Below are 14,232 nucleotides of genomic sequence, written 5' to 3' on the forward strand. Positions count from 1 at the left end.
TGTTACTTGCATTTGTGCTGATTCACAAGGGTGAAGATTCTACAGGTTATCAGCTAATGGCTGTTATACATTAAAAATTGAAGCCACTCACACGCAGCCCTTTCAAGGCTTTGCTCTTAAGCCCTGGATGGTTTCCTCAAGTGCAGCTGTGAACTAGCTGCTGAAGATTAAATTAATTTGTAATGCTTTCTTGTCTTTCCTCTGTAAATCCTGCACATTTAATAGAAGCACCACTTCAAGTTGTCTCTGTACTTTCTAAACTGTACCATGACCTTTTGTTGTCAAGTTAACCTCACAGCATCTTGTTTTCACTTCAGAGAAACAAAGGCTTTCAAATCCATTTGGATTTTACCACTCTGTAGGAAGATAAGAGAATTGATTTGGGATTAGTAATAAATCACATCACTACTCCGAAATATTAAATATGATACTTGGCTTGAGATAAACTTCAACAGGCAATTTAATTCTGCTGTCTTATTATACTATTCTGTTTTTTCAAACATTTTACATCTAACAAGGTACGTTTCTAGAGCAAGGCAGATGCATACTGAATGTGAAACATTTATTTGTTCACAGTTAGTAGTTTCTTGAGTGTGGATTTCATCTTGTAAACAATTTTTTTTTGCAAAATCCAGTCTCAAATAAAGATGAGCTAACTTGGAACTGTTTTTAGTGATGTTGATTGAGGGATAAACTTTGAACAAGACATTGGGAAATCTCCTCCATTCTTCTTCGAATAGTGCCATTTGTGAAAGTAATGCAATAATCTCTTTTGAAACTATTAAATTCATTTTTAAAATTGAATTGAAAGAATTACATAAAAAAGACTTGAGTTTTAAAACATTTACTGTAAGAAGCCAACTAAAATCACTTACCTGAACAGTACATTTTTAGACAATTTATGCATTAAACTACATATCTATACTTTCCCTCATTACTTATAGAAAAAAAAACTCTTCAGAGGACATTTAAATTGTCTCAAGTTTGCATTCATTTTCGCTGGATCCAATCCAAAGTAATTTTTAGCTCTCAAGATTTGTGTTCATTGTTTTTCTTTTCTAGCTTTGTAATGTTCAATCCCAGAACCGTCTTTCACCATGAAGGCTTTTTCTGGTGATATCTTCCTTTAACTGAAGCTAGGTAAATCTTACAGTCTCTCAGGTTGTCACAGATTTACTCTTTGCAATCTAAGCATGTACGGCCCATCCACATTCCTGCTCAGTCAGTCTTAAAGATTTTCAGCCTCTCGCTGCACTCTTTCCCAGATCCTGGCAAAATACCTACATATAAGATTTTTGGGGATATCCTAGCCTTATCATCTCAAAGCCAGCAATGTGAATCAATGTGCCTTCTGTCCAGGTAAAACTGATGAATAGTTAATTTATTTTGAAATTAAATGGATAGTCCAATATATAACTATTAATATCTTGACTGGCACTTTGGAAACTAGCAGTACAGCCACTGTGAAAATAGATGGTGCTGCCATTGTGTCCAAGTGCAAACTCTTTACATTTCTCCCAAGCATAACAACCCAGACTTCCCTTTACTCGTTTGCAGACTTCATAACTGGTCACTCGACCCATTTTCGTTAATTAAAGACAGTCCCAAAACATAACTGTCTTATAAAATTGTAGCACCAGACATACTTGAATTAGCATCTCCTTCAAAAGGTAGCGTATTTGTGGCATTCCAGTGAGGTCAGTTTAGATTATGTGCTCAAGTTAAGGAATGGGACCTCAATCTTCTAGTTTGGAAGTCAGTATGTTGCATTGACACCGTGATTTCTGAAGTCAATTGGAAGATATTTTCTGTGCCTTCCTCTCATCAGTTCAGATCAGACAATAGTTTACGTAGCACAGAAATATGCAAGATAATTAAAGAAAAATGCATGCTCCACATTTTATTTTCATTTTAACAAATCCATCACTCAAGGCATTATACATAGAGAATAGGGACTAAGTGTGATCTTGACCAGGATTAGTCAGGGTGAAATGGGAATGTTTAATTAACAGGAAATGTCGAAATATAGGTGCCCAATTTAAAGTCACGTGTTCTATCCTTATTTTATAGATTTCTATCGTAAATTAATTTTGACCACATTTACAATAAAAATTGCTCACTTGCCAGATTGTATTTGTAGCCTCCTGCCAGTGCAGCTGTTGTACTGCCACCTAATAGGAAAATTTAACATCAGTAATTTCCATTATAATTTTAACATAGAAATTTATAATGCATTGCACATCAACGCCGTGTATCTTTACATACAGTATAGGGATATTTGACATTGAACAGTATAACATGTAAGGAATTTTGAAGCCAACTCAAAAGCCCACAGCATTCTTTATTCAGGATTTGAAAAAAGAATGATAGAAACCTGTGCGGTAGGTTATTAGGATGAATAAAACTCTTGTATTTCCTCGTTGCTGTTACAATGTGAAGTATTGACAGAGGCCTATGATTAACTATGACCATGCAACACAGGTTGAACTAATGAGTACAAGTGGTGTGAAAAAGAAGCGTGCTGTTGACTGGCTTATGTACTTGATAAAAAAAACAAAGATTTGTTGTTCATGTTTTATTGGGCTGTTGGAAATGCCCAACATGCCTTGTGTATAATGAATTATTTCAGAAGTGAACCTGCATGTTGTTGAAGGCAAAAAAAGACCACTTTGATCACAGACAAAACCAATAATGAACTAAATGAAGAATTGATTTACTTATGTGTGGTAATTGAGGGAGTAATACTGGCCAAGATACTCTGAAAACTACCAACTTTAGTGATCCACCTGAGTAAGAACACAGGCCACCTTCCCATTATCATCTCACACCTATGCTATAATAGTGTTATTAGATTGGTGACTGAAGGTTTTCAGTTTGTGCATCTGGTTGTAAAATCAGTATTACAATTATAGATTTTGCCTGAATATGGATTATGTCTTGAGAGCATTTTGACCTATGAATTAGAGGGTAATATTGGTTTCAGATCTCGTTATAGAAACAGATTTTAGCAGACACACAATTTTGCAACATTCAAAAGTCCAGACTTCTTTAATACCTTGACTGGTAAAAATATATGTAACTGAGTTATGCAGACTTAGTTTGATTTTCAGTTTGTATCACCTTGCCTGATTTTTCAGATTAGGTGCAATAATGATAGTATGGTTGACCTCAATAACCTTTAATAGGGAACATTAGTCAGGAATTTTACTTTCTATTCTCTCTTCTCTAAATTGTCTGTGAGAGTTATATGATGAGAGAGTTATTGTATTCTATCAACCATTGAATACTCTAATAGCACTCACTTTCTAGATTTAGATATGAACAATGACTGAAGAATACCAGACAGTATTCACCTCTTGTCAAACTTGCCTCCAACAGAAGTTAAAATATCTGGCAAAAACGTGGACTTCAGCATAATTATCGCTCTACCTTCAATGTGCACACATAACTATATACATTGGTTAAGCTAATAATATTATTTCTGGTCATGCACTGAATTTTATGGAGCCTGTGAGAACATATGGAGAGGTGGGAATGGTTTCCAGAAAATCAACATGGAGAGCACATGTGGTTTATGGCTTGCTTTGCCATTTCTGTGGCATTTTATCAGAAGCAGAAAATGTGGAGTATGTCCAGTCCAGAGGCCAACGTGTCACTTAAGTGGCCAAATAAAGGTCTTTTCTGCCACCACTGGCATTTTACTAGCAGCAGGTGGTCCTCTGTCCTGTGATGAGACAACCTTTTTAAACTTTAGTGGTCTAGGCTTTGAGTGTCAAGTGAGTTTGAATCCAAATGGAGCCTTTGGAGGTAATAGACACTCCTTCACCAACAAATCTGATTTCATTCTTTAACCATGCTCCACTGCGCACCCCTCTCTCCTTCTCATCTCTCTTGTCTCTCTAATCCTTCCATTCCCTTTGCTCCCTTCACTCTCCTACGGCTTGCTTGACTTGCCCCACAGACCACCACCCCACTTAATTTGATCCAAGGATGGCATTCATTCAGCTTCTTCAGCTGGTGCCATCGCAGCACTGGCCACCATTCTTGCTGTTGGGATTGAATTGCTAACCGTCCTCTGATTAGTTGCCAATTCTTGGAGGTGTGATATTGTCTATTAAAGGGATGGGAACCCCATCAACAGCTTATCAGCTGTCTGTTAGCTGGAGTATAAAAATGGGACAGCAGAAAAGGAGTGTGGTAAGGTTTGCCTCTGTTTTGTAGCCCATTATTCAGGACATTGCCACTTTTTCAAAATTCAACCATACATTCACTTGTGAAAAGTAAGATCATGGAATGTTATGAACAGTTTTGGTCCACTGATCTAATGAAAGATATATTGGCATTGGAAGCAGGTCAGAAAAGGTTCACCACATTGATCCCTGGCCCTGGTATGGAAGAGCTGTTTTGAGGAGAAGTCGAATAGGTTTGGCCTGTACTGCTCATCGGAAATGAGAAGAATGAGAAGCAACAATGTTAAAATATACAATATTCTTGGGGGCTTGACAGGGTAAATGCAGAGTGGTTGTTCCCCCATGTGGGAGAATATTGGGCCAGAGAACATAATCTAATGTAAAAGGCAGAGGTGAGGAGGACCCGCTCCTCAGAGGGTCATGAATCTTTGGAAATTCTTTACTTCAGCGGACTGTAAAGCTTGAGTCATTCAGCATATTTAAAGCTGAGATAGACTTTTAATCAAGGGAATCAAATGTTTTGGGGCAAAGAAAGGAAAGGGGAGTTGAAGATTTAGATCAACCATGATCTCACTGAATAGCAGAGCAGACTTGATGGGCCAAATGGCCCATAACAGATACTCCCACATCTGATGATCTTTTTACTTATGTAGTTGTGATCTTAGAAGTATACAGTAGCAAAGTATTTTATTATGTGATTCTTGTATAATACCATAATGTATTCTAGTTAGGTATTCATATTCCCAGAAAATAATCTGTAGTAAAAATGTTTGAATGATGTTGTAGGAAGCCTCCCTGACCCACTTGCAAAGAAACAGATAAAACTTGCACAGTTCGTATGTAACACCAAAAAATATGTATTCATGTGTCTGCAAAAGCTGTGATTTGGATTCAGAAGCGGAACGGTGGTTGATAATTTTCATCAGGGCTGCATCCTTCTGGAGATACAGCTTCTTTCAACCCCTGGTGATACTGAAACAGGGAAAATTAAGAAGGACATTAGAGCTTCATTAAATCTGAAGCACATATAGTACAGTGAGATATCTGCAGGCAATTTCGTAGAAGATTACATGCCATGCTCTGTGTTCCCTTTTCTTTTAAAATAGAGCAGTGTAGGAATTGATTCATGATTAAAATAAAATCCAATATTAGACGTGTGATTAAATTACCTTTCTAAAAAAAGTTTTGCATTTTAAATGTGTTTTTAAAAATAAAATTACACAGTGTTAATTTCATTTGTGACTTTTGATGATAGGATTTAAACTCTTGTCTTACAGTGAGATTATGCCCCACATGCAGATCCATAACTAGACAAATATTATTTCCTTTTACAGCTTGCTCTTGGGAGGTTTCCATATCCTCAGGTAAGATTGTTCATTACTGGCTTTTGCCACTATGACATTCATCCCTATGTATGAAGGTGCAAGGGAGCAATCCTGAAAGTTTGTTCCACGTACACACAAAGCTGCAGAGTTAAATTGAAATATGCTATCCATCCAGTGGTTTGGAAACCATTTTTTAATCCTCCCATCTCTTGCCCCAACAGCACTCTCTCTCTGTCTTCTACCCCCCACCCCCCTCAGTGGTCTATATAAATTGAACACTATCTGGCTCATCTGATTTAAAAGTCTTGTTGGCCTACATTCTTTGAGCATCCATTAACTTATTATTATGCAAATAAGATTTGTATTACACATACAAATATATGCATGGTAAAATTATGTGTGTGTGTGTCACAAGAGTGAACAACTCGGATTTGCTTCTGCTGATTTTTTTTCAGTTTGCTCTCAAAGTTTTTTCAAATTGTGACAATAACTCTTGTATCTATTTTTGAAGGATTTCCAATGATTGTTTCATATTGGACAGCTAAGTTGGTTGATGAAAGCCTGCATATTAACTAAATGTTACATTTGAATAAATATTACATTTCTGATTTGCTAGTGCAAACGTAAAAGATTTTGCTTTTCTTTCCATAAAAGGGAAGGAGGGGGAAAAAGAATAACTGGCTTGTCTTAGCTGTGAAACCAGGCCGGGTTAATAAATTACATTGAAATGACCCGAAGTAAAAATAACTTCTGTGCAAATAGTGCCCCTGGTATTGTAAAGCTTTGAATGTTTTCACACCCCATTAATTTATTACTTCTCTTTCTTCATCTTTAAATTTCATTTTTTTTAAATTCAGACTCCCTGCTGCAGTAGTGATTTTCATCTTGTTGTTAATTTTCCCTGCTCCATATGGAGCTCCAGACATTTCACCTGGAGGCTGTACTAGATTTTGCTGTAGTGATCGCACTTCCGGAGGCCAAAACTGTCAGTTAAGGTTCCTGGTGCATCTGTCTGCACCAGGCATTTTTTGCTGGCACTGAGTGTGAATAACAAATTGGATGCACCTGAGATTTGGATGATTAGTGTGTTTGTGTATCAGTGCTATGTATGTACTCCTTGTAAGCAGATAGCTCTGGGGGGGCCTAAATAGCCGCCATAGGTGGAACTGTACTCAAACCTTACATTTTGGCTTCCCCAAGCACGCTGTAAACATCCCTCACATTAAGAGGCTTGAAATATTTCATCCTGCTTTGTCATTGATTAGAAAAGAGTCTTTAATTTCATTTCACCCCATGTTGTGATTAATTTGCATTCTTTGTCAGAAGTTAATGAAGTTTTTTACGGTTCACACAGAAAATCCTTGAAGACATCTTATTTGATCTTCTGTTTATACAACCGCCGGCAGATGCTGTTTTGATTGATAGCAGGCTTTCGTTCCCCAAGTTATTTTAAGCAACTGCTCTGTTTTGAATACAATATAAAGCTACTTTATTTTTCCCTTTTCCTCATTGGGGAAAAAATTAACAGGAATTTATGCTAAAAATTGACACTAGCCTCTGGGAGGTTAGACCCCTCTGTTACTGCTTAAAATGTTTTTGGTCTTTATGTAGCTCTAATTTATTGTAAAGTAAAAGTTTGCTGAGTAGATGTCGAGTACTAATTGGAGTCAATGCAGGACAGTCCCTGAAGCAGCATGTACCAGGGTTTCTTCCTTTTTTTGCATATAATCCATATTATTGACACTACTTGCCATGAACATTTTTATTCAGATGCAGACAACTCATCAAGGATTTAAATGCTTGTTTGACTTGGAAGCTCCACTAAAAATTGTTTTTTTTAACTGACACCTAGAATTTTAAACACATTCTTATTTAACCAGTTCCTTTAGAATGAATGTTATCATAATTGGAAATTCAGTTATAATAGTTTGACAAACTAATTCATTGTAATATAATGTTAATAAATATCATGAATTTTTAAACTATAAAGCTCTGTTTCAGAAGGGAAACTGATTGCTTCAGGTGCAAAACACTAAAAGATGTTGCTAGGGTGATAGAGCTAACACTTCAATATTACCACAAGTTCTTACCAGTCTATTAGTTTGTCTAAAATTACACTTCTTGCCAGTTATAGTTTGCCTATGTATATTATGTGACACTTCATAAGTGTATTGACTTTAGAAATAAATAGAGGCTTAGGGGATGAATGGAAGGATGTTATGATGAACCTTCATAGTAGTTTGGCCTCAGCTGGATACCAGTTTTCATTTATGAACACCACACTTTAGGAAGGATTTGAAGGCTTTAGAGATGGTACAAAAAAGATTCGCAAGACTGTTCCCAAGGATGATGGACTTCAGTTGCTGAGATACATTGGGAAAATGGGAGTTGTTCGCCTTAGATAAGAGAAGATTGTGAGGAGATTTGATAGAATAGTTTAAAACCATGAACCAATAGATGTAAGGGGAACTGTTCCATTTGGCAGAATAGTGAAGAACCAAGAGTCACAGATTTAAGATCATGAACAAAACTAAAAGTAACATGAGGAAAAATGTTTTTTGCAGTGAGTGTCACAGATATGGAATGTACTGAATATGAAGGGGATGGATAGAAAAGGGTTTTGAAAGGAAATGGTAAATGGTTAAAGAGAAAATTTTCAAGGTTCCAAGAAAAGCATGGAGGCAGTAGATCCAGTTCAATTGCTCTTGCAAAGAACCAACATAAATATTAAAGACCAAATTAACCTCCATCTGTGCTGAGATGTAACCGTGCCATGACTGACCACTTTGGAAACAATTGCCTTTAAAGGCATATTAGCACCAAAGGTTGTTGTTTAAAACAATCCTTTTCTGATGCCTGAGAAATCAAAGGAGACACAACTTAAGACATTGAAAGAAAAGACTAGAAGTATTAGAAACTGACATAAAAAGTAACTATTTAATAATAGTCTGTCAACCTATCTTTTTTCTGTAAACTGAAAAATGTACTGTGTTGGCAAATCCCCTTCATGGTGAATCACATAACCTATCAAGCCCTAGGCTAGCTTTCAGGTAACCAAATAAAACCTGCTTGTTCTGTGTCACAAAAGCTGAAATATTTATCTGAACTTTACCACATATGTTTGTAGGATTGTTTTTAAATTGTAAAACACAATCAATATAAATAAATATCAATTAAAATTACTGGAAAACTGATTATTAAAGTCAAGTTTTAATCTAATCAGAAGTTAATCTAATCAATTATGAAGTTTCTTCCATTGAATGTCAGATGTACATAATTTCCTTTAAAAAAAGCTGAAACATAGTCTGTTACTTTTCAAGGTTGTTACAAATATTTGGAGTTAAAGCACATGAAAATAGGTTCTGGTTAGTACTGGTCACAGTGAGGCATTGTGGAGATTAAGATTTTTTTGTTTGGGAGGTGAAATATTTTTAAATAATAGAAATAAATTGAATTTTATTGACAAATCAATCAGTTTTTACATATCTGAACTGCATATAAAACAAAAATCCAAAGTTCAGTTTGTATGAGAACTTTGGTTTCCTGAATGTGACCAAAATGTCAACCCTGTTTAGTGGCACCACAAAAGAGAATGATGTTACTCTCTACTGTTGTAAGTTTGTATTAGTCTGTTCTATCACCAAACTAACCTTAGCATTTTACAAGTCCTTCACGGTCCAATTTTCCCAGTCTGTTTTCAGTTACATAAACGATTTGTATTTAGACAAGTACAAATGGACTTGAGTCAATTTTTCAACATTTACTTCTCTCACTCTCAAAAATAATAACTAGATTGTAAGGAAAGATCAGGCCAGTTGCTTTTGGTGTGGAGCTTCATCAATGTACTAATTTTAAATTATTGAAAGGCATTTAGTGCCCAAGTTCCTCTCTGAACAAGAGAAACATTTAATATACATTTTACAGTTTCACTTCAATTTAGAAATCTTTTGTGGCGTCGAGGAATTTGTGTTGTGCCATCAGTAACAGAATCATAAACTGATTTATAAAACAAAAATTTAATGTACAGAGAAAATTATTCTTTGAGCACCTTTCACACACACTTGGACAAGATGCAAGTCAAGGTATACCTTTTGATAAGCAATTACTTTCTCACCTCAATTTAAAAGTCTCTTTCTTTTGCAACTCTTTTTGTATCTCTGTAGGTCATGCTGTTATGTTTGGTTCCTTTGACTCTTACTCCTAAGCTTCAGATCATAAAATTTTGCTGTACCAAACAGGTTATTCAACCCACCAAGACTGTACTCCTTTTTTAAACATGAACCAGGCAGAGTGTATTGTGGCGCATTATCAGCTTAGGAGAATCAAGGGATAAGTTCAGCAAGATACTGTTGAAGGGTTGTTCATAATTAGAGAATAGCAGGAATAGTGTTGATGGAACATATTACTGTATAAACAGATGAAGGCCTTTTAATATACTTTTTCGACTGTGTATGAAGATAAATCATGGTTTTGCACAATGATGCAAGTTAGGCTGATTTTCTGGCAGCATCTTGATTCAATTCACAATTGGAAGAGGGAAAAATAAAAACAAATTGGATTCCAGTTTTGTTTATTTTGCAATAACTCTTCAACCGTTTTTTTAGTGTCAGAATTGTAAAACTCATAGATTTAGCAGGTTTTTGTGTATACTTTGTATTGCATCAATTTTTAGATCAAAGAAGATGTCAATAAACAAAGTTCTTCCACATTATGTAATCTTGGCTTTAAGTATAACTATGTAATTCTTTCTTTCATTCATTGGCATTTCTTTTAAAAGCATCATCTTATTGTTTGAGTTATTTTGCATAAAGCATTTTTAACCTCAGAAAAGTATTTCTACATAAGAACATCTTCTGTTCATGTCGGTATATGGTTAGCTCATGAGAATAGCTAAGTCCACTTCTTTTGGGTGTGAATAAAGGACACTGAAAGAGTCATATGGCATAGAAACAGATCCTTCGGCCCAACTCATCCATGCTGACCAGGTTTCTTAAAAGGAACTAGTCCCATTTGCCAACATTTAGCTGAGTGAAGTGTTTAGTTTCCATTTTGTAATTTTCAGGTACCTATGTACAGTGCACCTTCAGTGTTGGCACTTAAGAGCAATTTTGCAGAAGTACCGGCAGATATTCCAAGAATACTTGCAATGGTTTAAATATATAACCGTTAGTATACCATGGACAAACCAATTTGGAATTGCCTACTGCTTTAGCAAATAACACAACAATAATAACAATACAGTACATCTAATACAATTAACTGCCAATTGTTTTTGAGGTTGGTTTATATTTGTAGTTTTTCTTTCCTCACCTTGCATCCTGTCAAGCCCTCCTACATACTGCACATCACATGCATTTCTCATTACGGAAGATGGGTGCATAGCCTGCTACGTACACATGCTGATATCTCTTTAATTGTTTGGAGCCTGGTTTGATATTTCATTTTGATTCTTCTTTTGACTGTAAAGAGTATCTTACTTCCTGCACTTGATTTTCTATTCTCTGATACTTCCATTCATTTCCCTGCCTCTCAATTTGCCTGATCTGAATAACCACTTTAATGTTGTGAACCATGAGGCTAAACCTATTCCCTGCCACTGATGTTATCCATAAATACTTTGAGCTACTTTTACCATAAGGTTTTAACTCTATGTGCTGACATGCCAGAATTTCCAATGTATTTTGTATTCTAGGCTAGCCATTTTAATTTCACTTCAGACACTCTTGAGATCCAGGTAATATTTAACCTATCAGAAGCTATAGAGATGCAAATAGAATATATTATTACTGTCCTGCAGAGATAAATAAGACAAGTGTGTTTCAAACATATTATTTCCAATTCAGTATCCTCCCTACTGTCCCACTTCACTTTTTCCAGTGTTTCTTTTATCTGTAATTTGCATTATTTTATCATTAATTTCAATCTTAGTTGATTCCTTTCCAATTTTCAGAATTTGGAGCACATCCTTTTATCCAATCAAATGAGGGCCTGCTATCGTCAGCAGACAGGTTAAATTTGATATTGGTAGATCCAATAGCTGCAGGTTTCATTTAGAGAAGCCATTTGATGTTTATACACCATCCAAGTTATTTATTGCATTGTATTTGTTATTCTTTCCTCATCCTTTGGTTCTTTCACATCAAATGGATTTTCTAGAAATGTGATTGGCAAGTCAATCTATTCCAAACAGATGCTGTTGTTGTTATTAAGCATTTGAAGCTATTTGGTGAGATGTTTATTTCATATTTTTCCCTTGTAGAGATGCCCCTTAGCCGTGTTCACCCTATCCTCTCTAGGTTATTTCTGAGAATGCAAGTCACAGAAGGAGAAAATATCATCCTTTAAGTGGGGAAGTTAATGGAAATGAGTTTTCTTTTTGTTCTTATTCATTTATGTGATAAGAGAATTAGTGACAAGGCCAGTATATATTGTCCATTCCCAATTGTCTTTGAGAAAGTGCCATCTTGGACTGCTACATTCCGTACAGTGAAGGTACGGCACACATTGCTGTTAGTTAGAGAGTTCTAGTATTTTGACCCAGTTTGATAAAGGGATGGTAATGTATGGTGCTTGACTTGGAGGGATGATGTTTGCAGGGATCAAATATTTTTTGAACATACAAATCATTTGATGTTAGTTTTTCCAACAGAGGATGGAACAGTGAATGCTTTAAAAGATAACAATTCAATTTTTTTTTGCTTAGAAATCTTGCCTATTTTAGACTCCTCCTTCCTTTATCCCAGATCAGCAGGTCAGTTTTGACTGCATATCAGCAAAAATCCCTTAGTAAATTAGGGCAATCAAATTCACTTGTCAAATTTATACTGGAATTATAACCTGAGTGCTAGAGTCTAGGCTCCGAAGAGCTGCAAGACATTCAATACTCAATTTTAATCCTTTTCTTTAAAAAAGAAGGGTTACTTTATTGCTTCGTGAACATGCATTAAGCTCAAGTTAAATGTGTGGAGTTGAGCAATCTTGAGATATGCTGTGTTATTTAAGTGCCAATCATATTTCTATAATATATCAAACCTCACATGCAGCCTATGAAAAGCTTTGTCATCCAAATAATTAGAGAGCACTCCAATATCTGTTTTTGAAGAACGTACCGACACTGGTCTGAAAAGCAGTGAATTTTCACTAGGTGATAAAAATATTAGAGATAAAAATTTGTCAACTGATATGGGAAGATCTGACCTGGGTCACTGGTAAATCTCTCCAAGAAGAGCTTAAGGGCAAGTCATAATTCCAGTGTGGAAGAGAAAGATGAAAGCTATAGCTGGTTTCTTCTGTAAGTTACGTTTTGAGGTGGGTGAATCCATTTTACTGCTCTGATTGTGCTTTTGATAATAATGTAAAAGGGAGAGTGGAAGGTCTACACAGCCACTTTCCGTCAAAAAGCATTGTCATGGCAACTGAAATAGAAAAAAGTACTGATAGTGAAAGTCATCCTTTTTTCTTCATTCACTTTAACCAGAGGCATTGATTAAATGGTGAACCGCCACGGGAAAACTGGTAAAGTGCTCAATCTACAGATACAATTCATTGAAACTAAGACAGAAAAATGATAAAAAATGAAAACTGCAAATGCTGGAGATATGAAATGAAAGCAGAAGATATTGTAATCCACCATCATCTACAAAGTTAAAGAATGCATTGTAATTGTGGAGGGGAAAAGGGTCTTTGTCAAAACCTTTTCACTTTATAGATGCTGACGGATTTCTTTTGGAGGATGCAGGTTTACAAGTTTCCTAATAGCAGATATGTAACTTCTTTCAATTCAAGACTTGTCCATATTTTCTCCCCATTTGTTACAAGAAATAGTCAAACCAATCTACAAACAGACAGCAATTTTTTTCTCAGTTTAAATCAGGGTTGTGTCTGAAGAAATTAACTCATTCCCTGCTGAAAGTAAATACTTCACATACATGACAAGTGGTTGTGCTTCAAAGTATTTATTAGATTGTGGATTTACTTTAGATAGTCTAAGAAAATGATGAGATACTATATGTATGTAAGTTCTTATCTTTTCATATCATTCTACAGCATATGTAGCAAATTACATTTTGAATGTTTTTTTCAATAATTAGCTTGCTCTTTCTGGTTTCAAAGAAACATTGTTACAGAGTCTTATGTACACACGTATATTTTTAAAATCTAAGCTTTGTGATATGTTAATACTATGCTGTGTATTTCATACACAGAATAGTATTTTTGGTTCTGATTATCATTTTTGCACTTAAACTGGCAGGTGCTAAGATCTGGGGAAGTTCTGAATGAAGTGGTAGGTTCCCAAGTACAGTTTTGACATTTTTGTGCTATCAACAAGCTACCTGTTCCTTTCCCCACCACCATCTTTGTTTGCCTCTCTTCCTTCAATGGCCAAGTTCTGGGTTCTCATGGCAGTTTTCAGCATCTGCTTCACATCTGCTTGTTGCTATTTTGGAATGCTTTAATTCAACAAAGGCATTGTTCCTGATTTATGACAAAGTGGTGAGGGATCGAATAACGTCAAGTTTTTAACAGTAAAGGTAACAATGAAAAGGTTCAATTGAATCTGGGGCCAATGATCATTTTGTTTCAGTGGCACAGATGATGGACCCTCTCATTTTGTTTATTTTTTGGGATGGGACTTTAGTTATTAGTGCTAGCTTGAAATCAATCTGTCGCAGTGATATTGTAACATGAGCATGTTATTTAAATATTTCCCCAACATG

The 14,232-nt window shown here is 35.6% G+C and overlaps 1 protein-coding gene across 6 annotated transcripts in view; it reads left to right on the top strand.

Moving 5' to 3' along the window:
- map2k5 (mitogen-activated protein kinase kinase 5) overlaps positions 1 to 14,232 on the top strand; it is a 393,643-nt gene that overhangs the window by 306,670 nt on the left and 72,741 nt on the right. For 3 of the 6 annotated variants that reach the window (XM_060852986.1, XM_060852988.1, XM_060852984.1), the window contains 2 exons: positions 5,525 to 5,554; positions 13,767 to 13,799. In XM_060852986.1, the coding sequence (XP_060708969.1) occupies positions 5,525 to 5,554; positions 13,767 to 13,799 (63 nt within the window). The remainder of the gene's footprint in view (positions 1 to 5,524; positions 5,555 to 13,766; positions 13,800 to 14,232) is intronic. The other 3 variants (XM_060852989.1, XM_060852985.1, XM_060852987.1) reach the window with 1 other exon arrangement.

Source organism: Hemiscyllium ocellatum, chromosome 39 (assembly GCF_020745735.1).
Source record: "Hemiscyllium ocellatum isolate sHemOce1 chromosome 39, sHemOce1.pat.X.cur, whole genome shotgun sequence".
Lineage (NCBI taxonomy): Eukaryota > Metazoa > Chordata > Chondrichthyes > Orectolobiformes > Hemiscylliidae > Hemiscyllium > Hemiscyllium ocellatum.